We start from the raw sequence: 24,762 nt of genomic DNA on the forward strand, positions 1-24,762 counted from the left end.
AAGACGGGACAGAGCTCACTATCCTAGCTCGGGATATAAATTGCCGCCCCTCCCTCACAAACGTCACAGCTTTTGAGTATAAAGCGATGGTGAAAGTGGAGAGCTCCTGAATGTGTTTGAGGCTGGACGCAAGGGGGAAACAGGCGCACTGAATCCACAAGAACAAGTGGATGAAAAGAGCCCAGTGATATGGAGAAAATGAATCGCGCTACAGAGATCGGCCCTATCTGAAAAGCAGAAAGAGAGAGAGATGCATGAATGAGACAAGGGGTAATGAAGAGTGTAATTAAGAATTTTGATGAAGAGTTGAGATTATTTTCCAAAATGGCACGGATTTGCGCCTATGCAAATGCGCATTTTGCAAAGATGACATAGCACTTGAGAAAATGGGATTCCTCCAGGAACAGAACTTACTCACGACCTGAATGAAAAGATAAAAGGGATTTTATTAAAATCGGAATTATATTTTCTTCTTCTTTTACTTGACAAGCATCGGTTGCGAGTGATCGCAGAGTGAAACATGAATCTGGGCAAAGCACTTCTGTTTTTCCTTCTCTCAAACTGCGTGACAGTGACTTTCTCTTTATCCACTTGCACCACCGTGGACATCGAACACATAAGGAAAAAAAGAGTGGAGGCAGTTCGTGGACAGATTCTCAGTAAACTCAGAATGACTAGTCCGCCTCAGACAACAGGTCCAAGCCATGTACCGTCTGATATATTGGCCTTTTATAACAGCACCAGGGAGCTCATTGAGGAGCTGGGAAGAGACCGGCACCAGAGTTGCGGACAAGATAACACAGAGACTGAGTACTACGCCAAAGAGATTCACAAATTCGACATGATCACTGGTCTATCGGAAAACAGTGAGTATTTGTTTCATAGTACTAATATGTATGTTCATTTTTACAACTTCCCTCTTGTTGATGCAGGTAATTAAAATCACAGTGTTGTCATAATGGGCTATTTATTTTCCTCGTCAATCAGCAAAGAGGCCAGGCATGACCCTAAATCTCTCTTCTTTTTTTCTTTTCTTCTTTTTCTTTTTAACCCTGTCTTTCAAATTAAGTAAAAAAAACTAAAAGACATTTGATTATTAGCTATTACAACATGTTTAAAAGTAGAAACCAAGTTCACTAGTGTCTGTAGCTTTTACGCACAGACGCGCCAGCGAGCACCAGAGCGTCGCGCAGAGGAGAGGGCAAAGTAAACATTCTAATTGGAATGAGCACCATTCCACATACATACCTCACACTAAAGCCATGGGAACTCCAGACTAAGTCTGACACATTCCTAAGCGAGGAAAATTCTCAGGCTGTTGAGTTTAGTATTTATTGCCAACTCTAATACCTCATTTCTATTTTCTGGCCGCGTGTCCCCCAGTATTTTTCATCCACTGTTGTCCACCTCTATTTCCCCCACTATTTCCTTCGAGTAGCTGCGTGTTATGATCTAAGTCCCTTGTTCATTCATATTGGTATTTCCTGTATAAACTATGGCCCATTGATTGTTCCATAAATCAGAAGCAGAAGCTCACTGCGGCAGATTCTCCAGAGAGGGTCCGTTTTAAAATCGGGCAGTTGGATTTTTGCCTGTTCACGGTAAGAAGTCGGAGGGTGTATGATCATACCATTTTCAAATCAACAGGTGTTTATGCTGTGCTGTGACAGAGCAGAGCTTCAGTATAAGCACTGAATCAAATCCATTTCACGGGTCCCATAAAGTGCTCCTGACATTCAAAAATACACAGCTCGGGGTTTATCCACTGGTCAGAGGTAGCAAGAGCTCCCAAAACAAATAAGGTCTAAGGAGTGGGATCAGTGATGGCCAGGTGCCCAGGACACATCATACTGTAGGCCATAGGTGATAATAGAAGGTATGAACCTGACTTACTACTGGCAACACTGGCTGCCCAGTGGTTTATAATCTGAGGAAAATATTCCTCAGATTAAAATAGTGCCAAAATACATTAATTAAAATCATTCTTTCCCTTTCCATTATGTAATTTCAAGGAGAGCTGCATGTCTCATTATGTAGGAACATAATGTCCGTCACCTTGATAATTTTGCAGTGTAGTTCATTTTCATTCCTGCTGGATATAATGAGTTTTACATGCACTGCTTTTGGAAGGTGGGAGTGTTTGGGAATGTGGTCAAGTTTGGCTTTTTTTTCAAGCACAAGTTAAGAAGTTAAACAGAAACTTTTCTCTCATACTTTAATGCACCACTTGCTCCAGACTACCTCGCTCAACACGACTACAAATGGAAATCAATGCATTTGCCATTTATGAGTCGGCGAAGCAGAATCTGGAGATGGCAGCAGTTTAATGCTGCTGTCAGAAGACCGGTGTGTGAAAGGAGACAGCCATCTTTCAGCTGAGGGATGACCTGTGGCAGGATACTGATTTGACCCTGCCTTGCAAATTGAATCATGCAGTTTCAGTGAAATTTCAAGCCAATCATTGACTCAGTGTTGGGTCAGTAAAAAATGAGGACCACGCTGAGGACAGCAGGGTATCTGATATATGGAATAGTGAAGATGATGTCATCTGAACAAACAGAGACAGCTATCTTTGGCCTCCTCCCAGAGAAATAGCATCTCTCCAGCTAGCTCCCACACATTTACCATTTTTGCTTCCTCATGTTTAATCAAGTGGGAAAAAGTTGTTTTTCCGCATAAAGCAGGTCTGCCACATTATCTCACATGTAGCACTCAGTTTCCACAGTCTGAATGAAGAAATTAAAGTATCCTTTTTCATTATAAAAAGCTGGATTTCTGTACATTAAAACCTGGATTTCTTTGTGAGTGGAAAGCAAACCTCACCACTGGAGCATTATACAAACAAATCTAAATACCAGATGCTGAAATTTAAGTGGATACAAGAGCTTAAGCTAGAACTAATACATTTCCAAAGAAACTGCTGCTATGCTTTATGAGATCTAGACACCACAACAGCTGGCTAGCACCTGCTGACTTGTGCTTCCTATTTCCTTTGTTTACCTCCCAAAAGCTCTGGAGAGACTGACATCACCAAGTATCTTCCGGGCAAAAGGTCAAAGAGAGGTGATTCCTGGGAGCCTTTATCAAGGAGCTTCTGTATCATGAGTAGATGCTGCTGAGCGTGTCAAGGTGTGAGGTGTGGTCCATAGCGTCTGGGCGAGGCCCTCAATGTGAAGCTTTGCAGCAGACCTATTCAAATATCTGATCACAATCAACTTGTCTGTGCAGATTTTTGGGGCTACAAGCCTATTTTAAAACTAAATGCATCACTCAAATTGGTTAAGTTATAATAAAAAATTAAATCAACTTATATTTATGACTTTAGACACACTTTACAAGTGTGTTAATTAGAATTTGATCTTTTAAAATCCTAAATAAACAAATTCGCTACTTAAAATGTGATCCAAGAGCAGTTACTCAAGAAAATAATGAGGGATAACAGTAGGTTTAACTTGTTTACTTACACAGTGTTTAAAATATAAAGAGTGCTCACACTGGCTTTCATTTCTGAGTGGATTTACCAGAAGAAATTAGACCCAGAAAAAGCTTATTGATATAAATCTGCACGGCCTCAAACAGTTTCCAGCCTCAGCTTGTGTCAGCATTCAAACGCCCAGTCTGAGGAGCAATAATCTAAAAATGGATGGGGTCAAAAAATTAGTGAATGTATCTCATTTTAATTATACAAGCAATCCCCTCGACTCACCAACATGGAACAAATTACCTATGAGACCCTTGGCAAAAATAAGTCGTAATGTAAAATCCACCTAAAACCAATGCAATGGGAAAAATGAGGTCATCCAAAAGGAAACCAAAGACTTGATTAGAATTTCAAATCTCCCCTCGAAGTGGGGCTTTCCACCTTCTGTGGGGGAGGCAGAAGAGGAGAAATGGGGGAGACAGCGCAGCAAATGAGAGGAGGAAAAGGCTACTGAAGTTTCCTTCTTATAGATTGTGTGAAAACACTGGACAGATATCTGGCTGGGGATGAACGCTGAAAAGGTCACTTATAAATAGGGAAAGTTGAAAAAACTGTGTGGAAACACCAGATAATGACTGGGAGGACATTGAAATAGAATTATGGGTCAAATAAAGTACAGATACTTGGAGATGTGTGAGTTCCTTTCGCATGACACGGAAACAACTTCTGAGTTTCCATTTGTCCCAAAATTGTTCGAGGTGCAAATCGACTAGAGGTGCAATGCGTCTTTCAACCACCAGCACCTGAGGCTTAGCAATAAAGCTTAAGCTTTAGGTAATAAATTAACCAAGGCTTGGCTGTAAATGACTGTTTCCACTTGGCCTATAAAAAGTTTGCTATGTGCTTGTTTTGCTCAACGCTGCATGTGCTTTGCCTGTTAAAATAATAAACTGCTTCATGTTATGATGATATAAAAGTGACAGGCTTCAATTTAGCAGGAAGCTATTCAGATAGAATCACAGTGGCCATTCATTTAGCTATCATATACACACGCATCATATTAAGGTGTACAGCAAGTTATTGCTTGTCAAGCAGACTTTCAGTGGCATTACTGTCATAATGGATTCCCCTTTCTTAGTGGTTGCTCAGGTATTGTATGCTCCATCACATGAGCCCACATGTTCCTGGCTTAACCACTGAGTTCCTGGGAACACTTGGCTTCTATCTGAGCCCTTAGAGCACCTGTTGAGCTCAAGTGCTGGTGGGAAAAAAAAGGAGCGTGCTGCTGTCCCGCTGTAGCCTGCTCTATTACCACATGGGCCATTTGGTTTTCATTTCATGACTTCAACTTGTCGCTAACTCGTACCACTCAAAACATAAGCAGATGGTTTGTTATAATGACTCCCAAGAATGGACTAGAAATAGTTCAAAATATAGCCCTTTCATTTTTCTGCAAAGACTGTTTAAGCTTGGGGAGAATAGACTATGATAACATGTTAATACTGACATAACAGCTCAAGTATAGATACAACACTAAGAGCTCCAGTCTGATCTTCTTTAAAGGAGGTAAGGCATTTTTTTGAAGGACCTGATGAGTCATTGTTTCCACTTTACCTGCAGATGACCTCTACTACTGCCCTAAGAGTATCACCTCCAAGGTATTCCGCTTCAATGTGTCGTCAGTGGAGAAGAACGCCACCAACTTGTTCCGGGCTGAGTTTCGAGCTCTTCGGATCCCCAACCCCAACGCCAAGAAAAACGAGCAGAGGATTGAGCTCTACCAGGTGTGTGAACTGACCGTTCATTTCCACTGTTAGTTGAGCGCGGGGGGTTTATGTGCTCTGTTTCTCTCCAAAGACCTGCGTAGGTCAGTAAGAAAGATGAAAACATTTATATTAGGGTGTCCAACTCTCTCTCCTCTTTTCATATGCTGATCATTATTCCATGTGCTTATGGTCCAATGGATTCTACATCAGGATGAATTTAAGAGCTTGTGCAGCCATTTTTAAGAAACCTCACTTTACCATTCGGCAGTTTCTTCTTTCTCAGCTGTCAATCTCAAAGGAGTTGTCCATACATGTTAGCTCAAAAGACTTTTTATATCTTCCTCTGTGTTTGTGTGTTAATGATCATTTCTGAAGTGTGTTAAGGCTTACATCTGGTTGATGTCTGTTGGTAGGGTGGCAAGAATGTTTTCTGTTTTTTTTTTTTTTTTTTTTTTTGCTTCTTCATTAACCTCCTGTGAGAGACTAGGAGTAATGATCAGGTTCCAACATTTCCTGCCAGGGAGACAAGCGTCTCCGGACTACTGCTTCTGAGGCAAGGCTCTGGCCAGAGCTGAATACAGACTGTCAGGCCCTAAAGATTGTTTCCAGGGGCCTGGGAGGAGATAGAGGCAGGGTCACCCACCGGTGGGAGTAAATGGAGCCGTTCACTCGCCCCCACACTTTTCAGGCTGGAGCTGATTGGCAGACGGCTGATGCTGGCAGCCCTGTGGCCCCTCGTTCCCACAGGAAGACAGATTAGAGGCTGACAATGTTCAGGAACCTGGTTATCCATAGCACTGTTGAGGGGCTCATACCAACCACCCAAACACACATTTTCTCACTCCAAATAAACACCTTTGTCCAGGGAGGTGCTGGTGCAGATATAAATGTCTGAAATCAACTCTGGTATTTTCCTCCTTTGTCAGTTATGTGCATTTGGGAGCTTAATATGAATGCCCTGAGAGGATTTTTCCTTTTTCTTTTTTTCTAAAAACGGTGTGACACTGAATCTGAGAGGCAAAGTTGGAATGGATGATCTGAAAGACGGCCAGTTTCTCATTGGCAAGAGGGTAACACGCAGGCATTAACTTGCAAAATGGGGATATCAACACAGGGAGTCACTTTTTCCATGAAGAGTAGACATTTGGCCCAAGGCATCCTGGAGAGTCTGGCTCAGACAGACAGCCTTGGTTCTGTGTGTAAAAGTGTGCATGCATGTGTGTGTGTGCATGTAAAAATAAAGTTTATGCAGCTGGGTCACATTTTCATCTTTCCTCACAGATCCTCCAGAAAGACGACCCCAAAGCCAAACAGCGCTACATCGGTGGGAAGAACGTCCTGACCAAGGGGACGTCTGAGTGGGTTTCCTTTGATGTGACAGAGACAGTGAGGGAGTGGCTGATGTACAGAAGTGAGTGGGACACCTCAGAGTTTTCTCACTTCACACCTTATTACATATTGTGCCAAACGAAAAAGGAAAAAATGGACTGGCTCATTTAAAGATGAAGGATAATGGCCTTAGGAAAAAAATGTCATCTCCTTACATCTTTATGTGCTTGATCTTCCTTCAGAGACCAATCTTGGCCTGGAGATCAGCGTGCACTGTCCGTGCCACACTTTTAAGCCGAATGGTGAGATCATAGAGCATGCCAACGAGGTGCTTGATGTCAAGTTCAAAGGTGAGACTACATTCATTACTTAAGAGATGCAAAGGTTCTTTCATGTGGAGTTAAATCTGTAAACTTGGTTGGTTTTCCAAGAAGTTTTTATGACATTGCTCTTCAGTTGAATTTAATAATAATAATTAAAAAAACTAAAAAAAAAAAAAAAAACCCAGAAAGAACAACAGTAATTGTTAAACATATTTAGCTACAACACAACAAATTGGACAAAATGGCTAGACTACAAACTAACAGGTGGATGTAGTTCAGGAGATCCTTCTTCTCAGAGCAATCATGACTCCCTTTGGTGTGGCCTTAGTGCTTCTTAACTTTATCAATGTTTTAAATGGAGTAGAAAAAATTTGAGTCATTGAAGAAAAGCCAAACACCACAAAAAGCTAAATATCCTTCAACAAAAGCATCTGAGTCTCCATCTAGTTTGGGCCTCTGTGTCCCCTTGTCTTCATGGTCAGACTGTAGTCGCTAAGTCTGTACTTGGTCAGGATTTGTTTCTGCTTTTGATCTCTTAGTCGTTCAGCAAAGAGACACCCTGCCAGTTCTTTTTCACAATCAAGAGTCAAATGATTCAGTTTGTTTGACTTGTGTTTGATATGTCTAACAAAGAAGATAAGCATCTCAGCTATGTTGAAAAATCTGGTTTATTCCAAGTAGTTCTATTGCGGCTTTTCAGATTTTTTGGATGATTTGTGTTAGCCAGTCTCAAGAATGGTAAATTTAAGAGGCCATTTTAAGTTTCTACCACATGTTTAAGAAATTCCAAAATGTCATTATGAATTTTTCTCATTAGTTATCATCTAAATATACAAATATATACCATATACATTTTTTAATGTATAATTTTCTTAATCAGGATATTTTGAGGTCCTGATTATAAGACATTGTTCATGGTGTGTTTTATGACAGTGTTTCTCAGAGTGAGTGAGAGCTCTCTAATGATATCATGCATTCACTTGGTTGAGAAAAGTTACCTTCAGTTAGTCATCAGCAAGTTGTTTAAGCATCGGTATTCATTGAGATGTTTTTGTGAAGATGATGGGTTTTTCTTTTCTTAGAGGAAGAGAGAGACAGAGCATGGGAATACAATTGATCTGGTATCTCACTTAGCACTGGGGCCCCCAGGCCCCCGGTCCTGGGAACCGTCCGCACTGGCCTGGCCACAAGGAATGTGCTGCGACGGCGCTCAGACATTTGGCCCCAAATTAAAGAGGGCCGTACACATCCACCAGCATCTCTCCTGAGATATCAACTGCTTTAGCTATCAGGGATAGATTGGATGAGCAGACACAGGCCCAAGGGGGAGAGTTGAGGGAAAGGGGGAGTTAAAGGGAGTGAAGATGAAGAGTGAGCCAGAAATAAGTGAAACTGTGCCTGCAGATTATTCTTATGTAAAAGTCATGATAGTCGGGTTTTAAAAATCTTTTAACCTTGTCCTGCAGGTATGGAAGCAGACTATGATGTGAAAAAACTAAAGGAGCAGCAGTGTCCTCACCTGATCCTCATGATGCTCCCTTCCCACAGGCTGGATGCCCACTCCTTCTCCCGTAGGCGCAAGCGGGCACTTGACACCAATTATTGCTTTAAGTAAGGCCCGTTTCCTCACTATGGCATACATAATGCACTGCTTTGACTGTTGCTCATTGTCCTAAACTTATTGAAATCTATCTGACTGTAGTGACAATTTTAGAACCATGAGGATTGAACCAGCACCAAGTTTGGACACAGAGAACATTGCAGATAAGAGACTGTTATGTCAGATAGTTGACTGGGGAAAAAAACAGCAAAAAGACATGGAAATATTAGCTGCCACATCTAGAAAATATGACAGGGAAGTACACATGGACATAGAATACATAGAATAAGCTTGTTAATCACACAGTCAAGCATGACAGAAGTATTAGCTGATACAAGTCAGGATCTGCCCCACTACCAGCAAGCACTACCTCTTTCACACTGGCTTCTTAGCTCTCAGTTTCCTTCATCAGTCTGACAGGCAGTACCAAAGACACCTGGGCAGACTCCAAGAGGGAAAATAAGGGCACACCTAAGAGTGGAATTTCTTAGCTTCTCTCTCATCTCTGAGGCCATAGGAAGGACATGTATATAACTCTTAAAAAATTGTGTTTCTGTAAATCATGTATGACCCTGCCTCTCCTCTTTTTGGCAGCAATTATGAGGAGAACTGCTGTGTGAGACCACTATATATTAATTTCCGGAAGGATTTGGGCTGGAGATGGATCCATCAGCCTGAAGGGTACTACGCTAACTTCTGCTCTGGTCCTTGCCCTTACCTTCGCAGCGCAGACACCACCCACAGCTCGGTGAGACAAAGTGCCACAAAACTTTTAATCCAGAATGTGCCTAGAAATTGTTGTTGCTGATCCTCATTATGTTTTATTTCTTCTTTCCTCCATAGATGCTGAGCCTTTACAACACATTGAATCCTGAAGCATCTGCCTCACCCTGCTGTGTTCCTCAGGACTTGGAGCCCCTCACCATCCTATACTACGTGGGTCGTTCTCCAAAGGTCGAGCAGCTTTCGAACATGGTCGTCAAGTCTTGCAAGTGCAGCTAAACTTTTGTGCTTCAGACCCCAATGAGAGACATGGGATGAGGCGGCTTGCAGCACTACTTGGAGGCTGGTGGAATTAAAGTGGGCAGGGTACATTTTCTCCTCTATGAGAAATCATTGGCAGCATTCACCAAGAATTATCAGACACCATTTCACCAGCAGCGCTCTCAAACCCATCAGACCTCTCATTGACCCTAAGCATTGCCTTTTTCACATCAGTATTTCTTGTTTGCTTCTTTCTTCTAAATATTCAAACATTTTGATTACCAACATGACTATTGGTAATCAAAGCCTGTTTTCACTGAAAGAGGAAAAGAACAATAATTGCCTGTCTATGACCAATGCTTTTTCAAGGACATAAAATCATTGCAACCAAGATGAAACTGAGAATGCAGACAAAACTCAGCATGTATCAAAGAGAGTAGGATCAAAATTAAGCAAATACATATTCTGCCCCAACACACAGGACACATCTGATTGTCCGAGCTGGAAGCTGATGCTGTGCACGCCACAGATCCCTACACTGTTTGTTTAGGATTTAATGCTGTTGAATAAAAAAATTACCTTAGGAAGAAGAAAACATGCTGGAAAACAACTGTTATTTCCTCTTAGTATTTCCATGGTTATGTTTACCTCTGTGATGCAGCAGGATGGTGATTCCAGGGATTGTTTTAATTTTAAAGTGAAGCCTTTCTGTTGTATGAGATGATGTATGTCACTAAGTGAACTCAACTAGATCACAAACTGTAAATGTTTTTATTACTCTTGGAAACACTTTTTTTAATTAAAAAATGGACATTTGGAAAGTTTTGTTGAATTTCCATTATTATTGGGCATTTATAGACACATGTCTGTGAATCTTGTTTGCCCTCAACTGCTTATGCTCCAAAAAGGTATTGCATTTGCTCAATCATGAGCAACACGGCATGCACTAAACTGAACAGTAAAAAACCCACAACATGGCATGTATTGTATGTTAGAAAACTTTTTTAAAGTATTCCAGAAAGTTATAACTCGACTGATAGAATAGTAGATTGGTCCCTTGTGTCACACCCACAAGCATATCAAAGTCACAATCCCTCACTTTCACATACTGTAGTCGGTTTCTTAGCTAGTCCACAATCCAAGAGGACAGATGGTGGTCCACCCATTTTCTGACTTGCTTCTCAGATGCACAGACTGTTTGGTGTTAATCAAATCACTGGAGACAAAAAAAAAAAAAGATCCTTGCAGTGCTCCCAGGCATCTCCAGGTGAGATAGAGCTCTCTGTAGGATGATGATGATGGTGTAGTCCACTCAGAATACCATGCTTGTAGGCATGTTGAAGTGGTTACATTGATGAGTTCACCAGGTGGTAGAGATGGGAGAGGACCAGCTTCTCCAGAGTCTACCTGCCTGTAGCTGCTGAGGTGCTTCAGGTGTGTAGTGACTGTCTCTACATTTGTTGTACCCTCCACAGCTTCAAGCTCATGTTGAAGATGTTCTCAACAAGGAGGCTATAGATGATGCCATATAGGCCTTTCACACCTTGATCTACCTGAGCTCGTTCCTCACTGGGAGAGTTGAGAGAGACAGGTTAGTATGTGTGTTATAGGGTGTGGGTGGAAAAATGGGGCAAGCAGTGGATGGGAGTGACTGAGTCAAGGTAAGTTTGTCACTTGTGGTTAGAGAAGTACTGTATAGAACTGGTGGGCACAGAGTTCTCCAAACAGAAGTTAAAGAAGTCTGTTATGCAAGTTTTATTCAATAAACAAGTCTTTAGTGAACTCACTATGTGGTCCCAAGTCACAAAATATCCATAAAGTTACTGTCCTGTGGTGTAGAATGAAACTTTAATACACCCCTACATAACTATAATTCCTTTTTACAGTATGCTTTGAGCTACAGAAAAAGGTCAGAAAGACCTTTTGTTGGACACTATACTTTAAATAAATGAAGCACATTGCAATAATTACTTCCTTTTTACAACAAGAATATTGAATTTCTTCCAAGAGAAAAAACAACAATATGTCAAAAGTTTGAAGTGAAAATATCCTGGAAATATTGTTGAGATAAAACATGAGCATCCTCCTTATAAAAAAGAGACTAATCTTTACCTCTCAGAATCTCCAAGTCAAAATGAACTCTTAGGCCACTGGTAGAGATTTGGTAAAAATGTGGCTTCCAACATGGAACCTTTTAGATAACATGGGAGGAACTCCTTTGCATGATCACAATTTGTCATTGTAAGATAAGAAGCTGCAAACAATATTTGTCAAAAACTTAACAGAAGTGCACAACCCTAGCCATGTAGGAACACCTAAATGGTCAGGTTTGTGCATGTCAGTGCCTAAGCAAAGAGTTAAACACTGCATCCTACAGTTAAATACCAACAGGGGCATGAAAAAGCATCTGCTGAAGGCTATCTGTCAGTAAAATCTTCCTGTGGCATCAGCGGTATGGAGGGAATGAGGGCAGGCAGCTGGTGGGATGTGGACTGATTGAAGAGAGGTGGGTTTGGTGGGGGGTTGGAGCCATGCAACTAAATCCCAACCTGCGTCAAAGCTGGGCAAGTTTGACCTGGCAGACTATCATCTCACACGTCTGTGGCTACACCGTAAAGAAATTAATAGTACCCTGCTCAATGCTTGATCAATGTTTAATCTGTTGTCTTTTGCAGAGTACAACACTGTCAGATGTAGTTACATGCAGACACCTGCCAGGCCTGCAGAATGCCAGGATGTGGCTGTTACGGGTCATAACAGTGCCCCAGATACCCTTCATGTCATATGTGAGAGGCTTTTGGGTCTTAGGTCTGCCTGTTGTACACAATATGACCCGGTGGAAACAGCGGAAGAAAGAAAGTCTTGAAATAAAGTTGAAAAAAAAACACTGAAGGGCCCTTCCCTGTATGAACAAAATGAAAAATCCTTCAAATCTGGAAGTGTTTTGTTTAGATGTGTTCACTGAACCCCTGGCAGCAAATTCTCTGTTTATCTATTCTGTTATTCATGGTTGAGGTAGCTACCAGCTGATCTACTCAGTATACTCACTCCTTAGTCTTTTGTCTGACTGCCTCTTTGCTTGTAGCCCTAGATCCTCTCATCTTATCACCTGGCATGCAGCCAGGTATCCGGCAGAAAAGGCATTCCAAGTACAATTAGAGCTGCCATGTTTGTGCTCCCCAACAGTATTCCCTTTCATTCCTTCCCTGCAAACTGTTTGTTCTGCTGCTCTCTTGCACTCTGGGGCCTGACTGAGCTGGAAAACAAAAACATGTCCCAACTTCCACTCCGATGACATGACAGAAGTGGCTTCCTCCGGATCAGCAAAGATACGGATACTCCAAATGACACCACAATAAAGCTAATAAAATATATGACACTGACAGAACACTAAAAGTCATAGACATTTATCAATTACTGATCAACAGGGTCCAACGCACCAATACAAACCTATTGAAGTTAATTGTTTCAGGAGGGTTTTTTGGGGATAAATCAAACATCCAGTAAGTTGCATAATACATCTGAAAAGGGGAGGTAAGCCAGGAACTACTCTCCTTTTCCAACAATGCTCCGAACATTCTTATTTTGATAGAGAGGGGCCTTAGCGATTTGCCCTGACATGATCATACTCCCATTAAAGTGGCACAAGTGCTGCATTCATTTCCCTCTTAGACACGAGCAATAAATCTCCACACATTCACCAACTGTGCAGCTGTGAGAACTTCAAGGAAAACCTCAAGTGAAACACTGTAAAACACATATGGATGATATAATGTACTTTTGTAAGCTTTGGTAGGTCCTAATCAGAACCCTGCCCTCATGTCATGTCAGAAATCAACACAGAAGAAGAAGGTAAAGACAACGGAGGGGTTTGAGTGCGAGGGGAAGGAGAAGTTTTCAGAGGACAGAGGGTGAGCTATATGAATAATGAGAGGAAGAGATTAAGAGAGCCCACAGAAGGGAGATAAAGGGAACGTGTGATTAATGATGGTTGACAGCTGATCATAGAGAATGTTCTCCATTTTGACTCGCTCTAACTGCCTGTCAGAGTCAATCAGGGGAGCTCAGTCATCTCGCTACAAAGGTACACTGAGCAGGCAGAAAGACCTGATGCACTTCTGTGCTCCACAAAAGCTGTGCCCCTTCTAATAACACCCTTCCCCTTCAAATCACCCACTGAAACTCATTTTCACTCAATGCATGGTTGACCCTAAATATATATATATATATATATATATATATATATATATATATATATATATACACACACACATATATATATTCTTTTTTTAGGTATTTCTTCGTTTTAGTTAGGAGAGAGGTATGTCCCCACACCCTGTCCACCCTTAGTGATGGAAAAAATGCATTCATGAAATTCAGAAGCAGCTCCCAAAAGATCTGGTTACAGTGATTGATGAGTTTATAAGATGTTTGTTAACCAAAGCCAGGTTTCATACTTTGTGGGCAGAGGGAGAACAAAAACATTCTCACCACAGATTTTTATTTTTGTTTTGTTTTGTTTGTTTTTTGTTTTTTGTTTTTTTTGTTGTTGTTGTATTTTTTTAATGCAAAACTACTGTATTTTTCCAAATTGTTGTTCTCTTTATAAGCTTGATTGAGACAGTAACATGGCATGAGGAGTCTGTTAATGCTTATGTATAGCAGGTCACTGGAAGCAATCTGCATCAGACAAGCAGATGTGTGCATAAAGGCAAACTGCTAAATATTAGTTACAGCAAAAAGATCAACCCTTTTCTCGGGTTGGAAAAAGTTGTGTTAATAGGATGACAGGGCATGTGTGAGTGTTTGAACCCACAAAGTTGCATCTCTCTTGTGAGAGGTATGATTTCTTCAGCACTGCATTTGGCGGCTGGACAGTAATTGCAGATGCACAGGAATGGTCAACAGATGGGAATGCCCAAACTGTTCCCATTACTGGATCTCATTATGAACAAATGCAGGATGTCCTCACTTTCATGCCTTTTTATCCCTTAGCTGTAATCAGACATTGAGTCATTGATACATACAGAATATACAATCAAACAGGAAGTTACTGCAGTGGTAGTTTTGTTTATGTACATCCTCGTATTGGAGAAGTTTGGACAATGAAAACTGTAAATACAAGCAGAGCGAAATGATTTGCTAATCGGTTCAACACTATATGTGATTAAAAAATTGTTCAAAATTTGAAAGTAAGAGGTTTCATTAAACAGATATTTTTATTACATCAGCCCTATAGTCATACATCCATCCTCTGCCAATATTGTGACACTAGTTTGTAGGGACAATATTGCAGTTTTCCTCTGGCATAAATAAAGTATTTTTTATTTCATTTCACCAGGCTAAGGGATCTTCAGACCTCACTCTTCCAAGCCACATCCTTCAGTTGTTCTGAGGAACGCTTTGGTATTCCCAAGCTATAGCTAAGAGACACAGTCTCTCTAACAAGTTCTGGGTCTACTACAGGGGTAGCCAACGTTGGTCCTCGAGGGCACCAATCCGGCAGGTTTTCCAGATTTCCGTGCCCCAACACACCTGACTTAAACTAACGAGTCATTGTGGAGATCCTTATAGGCTGTTGGATCCATTTAATTTGAGTCAGGTGTGCTGGAGCAGGGAAATCTGGAAAACCTGCCGGATTGGTGCCCTCGAGGACCAACGTTGGCTACCCCTGGTCTACTACAAAGCCTTTTCCCAGTGGGAAATGACTAAAACACCCCTCCTGAGATGCATTTGGTAGTCATATTGATCAGATGCCTGAAAACACCTAAACTGGCTCATTTTGTTTGTATGCCTACCCTGATCCCAGATAACTGACCCCCTCACTACATTCCTAAGGGTAGGCTTCAGCTTTCAGGTTCTCCCTTACTTTGTATGATAACCACATCATTGTAGATGCTGCATCAATCCACCTGTCAATCTCCAGTTCACTCCCACTCAAGAGCAAGAACCTGAGACACTTAAACTCCTCCACTGAGGCCGCAACTTATTTTCAACCCCGAGTGGGCTACCTACTCTATTCTGAGTGAGAATCATGGCCTTAAACTTGAAAGAGCTAATTGTCATTCTGGCTGCTTCAGGTACCTGCTGGAGGCCACCAATTGCTTGGATTCATCAAGATTTTGGGAACTATGAAGATCAGCCATAGGAGGAAAACAAAAGTGACATTTTTGTTCAAATTTAGTTTCATAACACACCAAATGTTTTCAGTAGGTGAAAGATCTGAAGGGTGGGTTGGCTCTTTAACTACAGAAACATACAGCCTAGCTGTTATATGTACAGAAAATGGAAATTTACTCCAGAATCATCAACTGTTTTGACTGAATTGCTGCCAAAACAATTCTGGCCATTTAACAGCAGAGTTCACTTTGTTCCTTTGCATACCACCATTTCTCCAAATTCTCTTCCACTGATATTGCATCCTGTAGATCAAAAATCTTTAAATTCTTTGTAGTTTTATGTACATCTATTTTAAACTGCTGAACTTTTTTCAGAGTGGTTAACTTTTCCCCAACTCTCTCAGATGCTATTCTCAGGAATTACAGTGAACCAACTACCATGGCTGTAAAACAGTGACCAATAAAACTTTACTATTATAACTAAGCTGTTATTAATTATTGATTACTATGACAATTGTGTTATTTTTAACAGTGTGCAGCTGAGCAAGTAGGAGAAGGGTAAAAATATCCAGTGCTGTTTATTAGTCCTCCATGGGGAATGTCCACTATGCCTGGCTGTAATCACTGACACTGGCGTAGAGAGGGCATAACTTCCCCCCTGCCTGGGGACTGTAGCCTAGTGTGAAGCATAAGTAGAACTGCAACATCAAGCCCACCTGTTTTATCGCAGATGGCCTCATTGACCTCTCCACTGACACGGATCCACTGGCTGAACTCTCAGAGGACATCTGCTTGTTAATCAGACACAGGGTAAGTGTTAGCAAGGACTGAAAACAATCATTCTTTAATGGGTTATGCAGACCTTAAAGATTATGCTTATCCCTATAGTCCTTTCTATTTTTATGCTGATCTAAACATGAAAATAGACTAAATAGAATATGTTTCTGACAGCATGTGACTGTCAGAGCTGGTGTGTATGCAGAGAGTGTCTGATGTGCCGTCCGACAGGAGAAGAGTGGAGTTAAATTCAAATAGTTGCTCTTTGTGTGCAGTCAGTGGAGGCTAGTGAGGCTAAGTGTTTACTGAGTGCCTCTCGAGAGCTATTGTGACAAGAAGGAGAGAAATTCCTGCTCCTTGTCCTGGGTGATGTGATTATCACAATGGCAAAACTGCTGTGTTGATTACTGACTATGCTGAGCTGTGTGCAGAGGTTACAGACAGAAAAGGAACACACTGTACAAGTAAAGTCTTTATACAAATTGAATAGTGGATATAGTCATATTTATGGCACAGGGGTCCACACACAAGTCTAAAGATTATTAAAAAAAAGAATTAACTAACTCTTTTCACATAATCAGACCTCATATAGGGTGTTTTCACACAGAAAACCATTATAAGAGCAGGAGCAGACATGTCTGTAACATTATACATTAAAGCTGTTAAGCATTTTTTTAGAGGGAACAATAAATTAAGCTTAGCTGGCATTGACCTTTCGCCCCAGAACAGCAGCTTGCCAAAGGAGCATTAATAAGGTAATGAGGGTACACACTGCCTCCTTGTAAGGGGCTGCACAGTTGTTCTTTCATACCATTACACAACCACAAATAGAACTGGCCCACTTTAAGCGTGGCATACCTCGACAGGAAGCAGCCCCTTTCATATTGAGAGGAGGAGGGGGGGACTTGACCTCTGGGTTCTTCACATCACTTTCTTTGTCAACAGTCTCTCACTCTGTCACTTCAAGAGTCTAACAGCAGCCAGAAACACTGCAGGTGAGAACTGATTCTCAATGTGCAGTATGTGCAGATGACACATAAGCCCAAAGCTGAACATTTCACACTGTTCACACAGAGCTGAAGTTCTTGTGTAAACATAGCTTATGTGCAGCTTCACTTTTTTTGTGTGATCAGGTAGTTAGTTGGTCTTAATGCTACTCAGACTGACCAAAGGGGATAAAGTTAAACCATAAACACACGTTTGGCAGCTTCTGTGTGTATACAGTATCCTGTGAAAATAAGTACTGCTGTAGCTGATTAATAAGGAGTGAAAGCAGCAGCGAGGCTGACATTAATGGCGCTGCTGTAATTGTCACCATATTAGTAATGCCACACGACAGTCCGGGTTTCCGTAGATACAGCTGCGACTAACCAAATCTTACAAACACATTACCAAACAGGATCATTTATTTGTGTTACAAATTGCTCCTTTTAAAGCCCTCACTGAAGTCATTTTAGTTCTTGCAGCCCCTCAAGTTGGCAGTCATGGTATGTTGATGGAGCAGAGAGAGCCCTGCCCTCCTGAGTATGATACCAACAAGCTGCACGTTTGTTTCAAGCAACTGTACTGGGTGGTAGCAGAACTTAAAACCAGCAGCAATGAGAGAGGAGAGTTCGACAATGTCTATTCAGCTGCACTCAACAGTCAATACTCATAAGACACTTGGGCCAATCACTGGAGAAGAGTTTACATTTTCATACAAAACTTAAGATTTTGCTGTCCAGATTTAAAAACTCTAAGGAATCTAAGTTATACTAAGGAACAGATTCAACTGTCAATGATTATCAGCAGGGGAAGTCCTGGCAAAGTCAATGCTGGTAGATTTATAACAAACAATAGCTTTACAGTTGGCGAGAGGAAGGTGTTTGGAGGGCTGCATAACCTTGAACTGTTTGAACACACCCAGCACAGAGATTCTATTATAAGTTGGAGGGGCTTAGGCTGAGACAAGGATAGATTTCAGATGTGCCTCAATAACAGAGGTATTGAGTTGCCCCTAAAATGAGCACTGGAAAAATGGGGAAACAACTTATTACCTCTTCCATTTTCTGCCAACAATCATCTTCTTTCTCCTGGACATAGTTTACTTTTACTCTGTCATTCTTTCTTTTCCCATCTCTCTATTCTTTCTTTTTATTGTTTCCATCAGCGCATTTTTGGTCCTGCAGCTTCCGTTTTTCCCACACTCTCCCTTGTCACACTGGTCGACCACAAAAATGCAGGACAGAGGAGAGTGTGAGGGGGCTCTGGAATTCCACATGCAGAGGGTAAACACAGCAACTGCCAGGAAGACACACACACACACACACGGGAGCAAACACAGCACCTAACCGGCTCACTATTCTATACAACCCATATGCCATACCCCTGCCCTCTTAACTCTTTGCTTGCCAGCTAGAGGCAGACAAGATGACTAAATGTAACACGTCAGCAGTGTATCATGTCAGCAGACCTGCAAAGTTGCAGTGAATGAGTTAAGTCACATGGAAAAATTAACTTGGATAATCTACTAACTAAACCTGCCTGTGCTTAAGTTCAGTTATGTCTTTTCTTCTTCCACTTTAAACAAATGTGGAGAGTCTTTCAATGACTGCAATAGCGTGCTTTACACTAACAATCAGGCCCGATCACAAAGGTTTGCTGTTCTTGTGTAATTTGTACAGATGTTGCAGTAATAAAGTCATAAAATAAGTGAGGGAAATAGCTGGCAGTTAAGCCCAGTTGCACCCCTTTCATTTTATTTTTCCTTCTGTACTCTTCAGCTTATCTCCAAACCAAACAGGATTTAAATGTAGCTCGGAGTCCAGGCCCTTCCACTGAACCACGCTCTGTTTACCGTTCAGGCAGAAATCAGGCCTGTGATGAGGTTGTTTACTGAACAGGCAGATACACCCCACGGCCAAAAGACTGAGAGCAGTCCACTACACACATATTCTAACTTTCATTAGCATTAGCCATGTCCTCTTGAACTCACCGCTCCCGTGAACCCTCCCTCTTTCTACAAGGTGGAGCCAACTAGTGTATTTAATGTGTTACAAATTGCATGGAGCCTTTGTTTACTTGAGTTATACACATTTCAGATAACATGAGGGGTAAATATACTACTTTACCTGAAGACTGGACTTACTTGATGAAGAAATTTGTTACTTTTTTTCCTGATCCATTCCTTAAGGATAGCACAGGTCTGGATGATGATGTGATTGGGATGAAAACGAAAGCTGGATGAAGAGCAGCTAAATAAGTTGTGTTAGCCTTGCTATGGATCACTTGTTTTCTCTGGAAACTGCACCTAAAAAGCAAAGACTACCATTATTTCAGAGCAATATAAACTTAAAGCAACAATCAAAGTACTCTTTATAAGAAAGGCTGCAGTTTAGTGCAGTTTAGCAACTACTAATGATGACGATCTACATATCAATTTTTAATACTCCCACAGAGAGCATAATTACTGATGCCAAGTCTTGTTGGTCACAAAAAAATGCAAAACAAAACTACCTCTGTGCATGGAACTTAGTGAAGAAGTGGTGCATAGGCAAAGGTGCAGAAGCTGATCACTATTTGAATAATTCAAAATATGACATTGACCTTGTTAGAAAAGGAGCTCGCAGCGTTGCTTTCTAGTTATCATATTTGTGCACAGCAGTACTCAGTCATGGTTATTTTTAACTTTATGTAGTGTTTCAACACAAAACTAAAATAGACAGAGAACTGCGTGGTCTATATCAGGGATGCCCAAGTCCGGTCCTCGAGATCTACCATCCTGCAACTTTTAGATGCAACCCTTCTCCAACACACCTGAATCAAATGACTGGCTCGTTACCAGGCCTCTGCAGAGCTGAATGACATGCAGATGACATCTGATTACCTTACTCAAATGAAATAGAGCAAACAGCCTATTAGGTTTTGCACAATGACTCATCAATTTGAGTCAGGTGGTTTTGGAGCAGTGACACATCAAAAACCTGCAGGATTGTGGTCCTTGAAGACTGGAGCTGGGCACCCCTGGTCTATACCATTACATACATACATGCATCCCCTTTTCTGTACCCAATTAATCTAATTCAGGGCCACTGAGCTGAGTATAAAAGTCTTTCTACCCATCATCCTTCTGGCTATTTCAGGAAGCCTAGAATAGACAATTCAGATTGTTTCTACTTCAGTAATACAAATGTACTGTCATAACACTTACTGCATTAAAGACTCAGCAACTAAATCATTGCTAAGTCACTTCAGCTAAACTTTTAACTACCAGTGAACCCCCCGTCTAAAGATATAGATGTGTTCCTCTCTCCATCAACAACTTCTGTCTCTGTGAAATGTACACACGGCACATGGCACAGCTAGTCTCTGTTTAACACTAAATCCAGCTTAGCCCTCCCCCTCCTTAACAGAATCAGTTATCATGACTCCTCAGGCCAAATGTGTTTGCAACCACATCAGCACTTCTGCTGCAAACGCACCTCTATGCTGCTCGGTACTCTCCTGAGAATTCTATGCAGGGAAATCAAGTGGGAAAATTAATCATACTGCTGTGGTACTTTATTTACTTTATTTCCTCCTGTGTGCTAAATGTTCTATGGGAAAATTGTAGAGCTGCCAAGTTGTAAGCTGTAAGTTTTTTTTACAGCCACAGCTTTAGTTTACTTGTTAAGGTAGAGTGGTCATATTCTCACAAAGTGCTTAATCTAAACTAGGGTAAATAAAACAAATGTGGATATGAATAATGCATGTATATAATAAAAATTTTCTGATGCACAGCAACTACCCTCCACCATCAAGCTCATTGTCATGTTCCCATGTGTTCAATGTAAGTGTGTTACAAGGCTGTTTTACAATCCTATTCAGAAACATACATGCTGTAGGGATTCACCATCATATCAGTGCATCACTACACAAGACTATGATGGTTATGGTGACCATGTCTGCTTTAACTCAGTGTGTCTCCTCTTTTGTTTATATGGCCAAGCATGAGAGTGAGTAATTACTTAAACCCTGAGGTCAACCATGCACCCGGGTGTTGTTCTTGTTTACAAAGTTCTCCATTTAGCCTTGCAAGTGATTTAATAACTTAAAATCAGAGCCATAAAAAACGAAATGTTCTCTGAGCCTTTAAGTGCCAAACACTGGACTATATGACTAAACTGCTGCCATGCCCTGGATTAACTACCCTGAGGAAATACAGCTAACACTTTTCAGATAGACAGAATAATGTACAGTCAGAAGGAAGCCATAAAAACTGCAGTCTGTGTGGTCTGGTGCCATCACAAAAACTCTGACAGAAAAAAAGAAGGAAAAAAGAAATCCAGTGAAGCAGAGAAGAGGGAGGAAAGGTTTAGGGGCTCCCAAAGCTGAAGGCCAAACTATTGGGGAATATAGGACAAGGTGGTGATGGAGCCAGCCAACCTGCCACTCCCCTGCTCGGTACCAATTTGCCACATTCCTCTATTTATAAGCATCAATTACCACAAAAAAAGTGGCTGCCTGTTAAATATCAACACAAATCACCCCCCCATGGTGCATCTGATAATGAGACCTCACACGGAGCTGAGGCTTGATGCGGCTCACCACTGTTTGGGCCAGCCAACTTCAAACTGCAGTTCCAGACCCACCCCCACAGCAGCCCCAGCCCACAGACTGTAGGCGAGCACAGGGCTGAAGGTGCGCAGTACGAGGCAGCAGACCCTCCGGCTCCAGCAGGTCTGTTCAAAGAAAGAACAGCTAGATGCCGCTCATCAGCATGGGGTCTGAGCCAGATTTATGCATCAGCAAGGAGAAAAATCAAAGACCTCACAGTGAGAGGCTGCTGTAGCGAGGCCAGATTCTTCTTCTGTACATGAAACATCACACAGATCAGTTTACAGTCCCTTAATAAGTCAGCATAATTTCTAACTCAAAGTACTTGAAGCTGTAGAGTTCTAAATCATAATGAACTTATAGGGTGTGTCAGCAGGTTGATGTGACCGGAGCCGAGATAGCAGTGAGTAACCTGCTTATCAGCCCATTTATAGAAAGCTAAGGTGACAGCCTGCTGGTTAAATTGGGCATAGGCAGACAGAGAGTGTAACCCCACTGAGTTTGACATGAGCTTACAGGAAATGCTCCCCCTGATCACTGAAAAAACAAAAGAAAAAGGTGATGACATTAATGGGAATTTGGTTTTAATGTGGCTTGAGATCAGTAAGATTACTATATCCTGCAGATGTGGGTCAAAAGAACTTCTGACTTTAAATGTGCATGGCACTTGGGATCAAGGAGGTTGCTCCATAGCCGGATGTGGGGATGGGAGCAGGAGAAGCTCCTGGAGAAGGAATGCAGTGCTGCAGTTGAATGTGTGTACAGTCTAAAGTCAGGGGAAAACTGGAGAAGTGCCTGGATGACCGGAACTTCAGGTGTTATCTGTTGTAACCTCTGCCTGCTGGTCTGCAGCCAGCACAGACAACTGACTCTTAGTGAGCTCAATGTCTCGGTCACTGCTGACATTCCCTGTGGAGAGTAAAGACTCTGAAGCATTGGAATCCTCTTTGGCCACAGGCAGAGCTGTTCAAAGGGGGAAAGAAGCCAGAGCTCTGTTATCATCAGTTAGCCATTCCTCAGTTCTGACACACATTTGTTTTCCCACAATGAGCTCTAATCATTTGAAGCTGACCTACTCCTCACCTCATATGACTCAGATTTCTTTCCCTTCTCTCTTTTGGGTTTTAAAATATAAACAATTCTTGTTTACTGTGCTTGAATGATCAAAAATTAAACACAAACCAGACATGTCAATAGAAAAAGTGGACAAAGCTCACATTCGGAATTCTCACTGTTCCTGAATCTGCTGGGAAATTTTTGTCATAAATGTCTTTCTTAGCACCTCTAACTTTAGTTCCTGTGGAGATTATTTATTTTTCTGTATATTGAGTGTCTGTCAGTACTTCCTCCAGATCTTTTTCTTTGTAAATTAAAAGGAAAAAGACAGGAGATGAATGTGTATACCAGACTGAGATCATTCTCCAGTCAGTAGCATCAGTTACATAACTGAGCAGTGAATGACCAGAAGTATTAAAATTCACTAACCTTGCTGCAGCAATGTACTCTTTAAATACACTGTGGTTAAGACAGTCCTTCTTTTCTCTGTTCTTCTGTTTTTCCATCATATGTTCAGTTTTTTTCTTTTTAAGAAGACAGGAAAAAGACAGCAGTTGTTCTTGGCTGTAAGAGAAAATCTCTTATGCTTCACTACATATTCCCAGCTGTAATACAGTCAGAAAATTTAATTCTACTTTTTGTAACAGTGGATAAACCTTTTTTAATTGGTAGGACAGGATGCGTCTGCGGTCTTGGAGTTGGGAATGACTATCTTCATGTCCTGCTGAGGATTACTGGCAGCCTTTTTCAGGAAATGAATCACCAGATTCTGTACAGATAGTTTTAGAAATCTGGTTTTATCTATTATTGCCCTGAATTAATCACTCATGTTGTTTCTGTCATAGATCCCTAAGCTTTGGTGTGTGTTCCTCCTCCCCTTTGCCTTGTGTGGATTGTGCTGTCTTCCCATGGTGTGTACAAGTGTGTCCTGTGGTTAACCTGCACAGCTGAGTGGAATCGCACCTCACCTGCTTATAAACTCCAGGCTGATCTTCATTCAATGCTGGATTGCCGCTACATTATGTGATTCCCTGCCTAAGATCCAAAGCTGCCTCCACCGGAACCTGCTTCGTCACCTTCGTTCAAGCCACCCAAATGTATCTGTTAACCCGGATAACTCTCTTCCTTGGGTCCAACTTTCTTTGTGACAGTTTCTTCAAGCAACTTTTATTTTTTTTGATCAGGTGTGATTTCATTAAACAATTTGATAGAACTTTTAAATCTAAAATGGTTGAGATTGGTTAGTCTGATTTTCCTGAAACATTTGAGGTTAGTGATATCTGCTCTAACAAGCAGACTTTCCAATCAGACTCACTTTTAAAGTCCATGTTTTCCTTCGATGTGGCCACAAATGTCTCAAACACACTTCAGCTACAGTCATAGTTCACAGGAGTAGCAGTTTAATTATAAGGGAAATGCAGTGCATACTATGGAAACAGTGCCCTGGGGTATTCAACCACTTCTGATTATCAGGAAAAGATTTAATAATGCTTAAAATTTTACCACTTGGTTGTCTTTTTCTAACCAAATTGGCAGCCTTTGACTTGCTGGAGAAAAAAAAAAGCATTCTGGGCCTGTATGTCAGTGAATGGGAGAGAAAAAAAAGCAAAGCAGACAGAGAAAATCCATCAAAAACTCCAATGGTCAAGAAAAAAACGCAACAGCCGTTGATAATAAAATGACATCTGCTAAATCCTCAGTTGCATCGTGTCAAGATGGCACAATAAAAAATTATAGACAGACATAAGACATCAATAGCACTCCACAGGATGAAACTTAATGATAGACAAAATTATGTTGGAAGAGTAAAACA

The 24,762-nt window shown here is 41.3% G+C and overlaps 1 protein-coding gene across 1 annotated transcript; it reads left to right on the plus strand.

The window, feature by feature from the left end:
• The first annotated feature begins 126 nt into the window (after positions 1-126).
• Positions 127-10,244, plus strand: tgfb3 (transforming growth factor, beta 3). The gene is made up of 7 exons (XM_041972586.1): positions 127-866; positions 5,042-5,205; positions 6,469-6,598; positions 6,759-6,866; positions 8,306-8,450; positions 9,034-9,187; positions 9,283-10,244. The coding sequence occupies exons 1-7, from the start codon at positions 521-523 to the stop codon at positions 9,439-9,441; spliced, it is 1,206 nt and encodes a 401-aa protein (XP_041828520.1). The 5' UTR covers positions 127-520; the 3' UTR covers positions 9,442-10,244.
• Positions 10,245-24,762: the final 14,518 nt, after the last annotated feature.

Source organism: Melanotaenia boesemani, chromosome 20 (assembly GCF_017639745.1).
Source record: "Melanotaenia boesemani isolate fMelBoe1 chromosome 20, fMelBoe1.pri, whole genome shotgun sequence".
Classification (NCBI taxonomy): Eukaryota; Metazoa; Chordata; class Actinopteri; order Atheriniformes; family Melanotaeniidae; genus Melanotaenia; species Melanotaenia boesemani.

What these genes read in the sequence shown, in the direction of transcription:
- tgfb3 (XM_041972586.1), top strand. Translation starts at nt 521, where the DNA reads ATGAATCTGGGCAAAGCACTTCTGTTTTTCCTTCTCTCAAACTGCGTG. An exon ending in GGAGTGGCTGATGTACAGAA is followed by an intron (nt 6,599 to 6,758) that starts GTGAGTGGGACA and finishes ATCTTCCTTCAG; the next exon opens with AGACCAATCTTGGCCTGGAG. An exon ending in GCTTGATGTCAAGTTCAAAG is followed by an intron (nt 6,867 to 8,305) that starts GTGAGACTACAT and finishes CTTGTCCTGCAG; the next exon opens with GTATGGAAGCAGACTATGAT.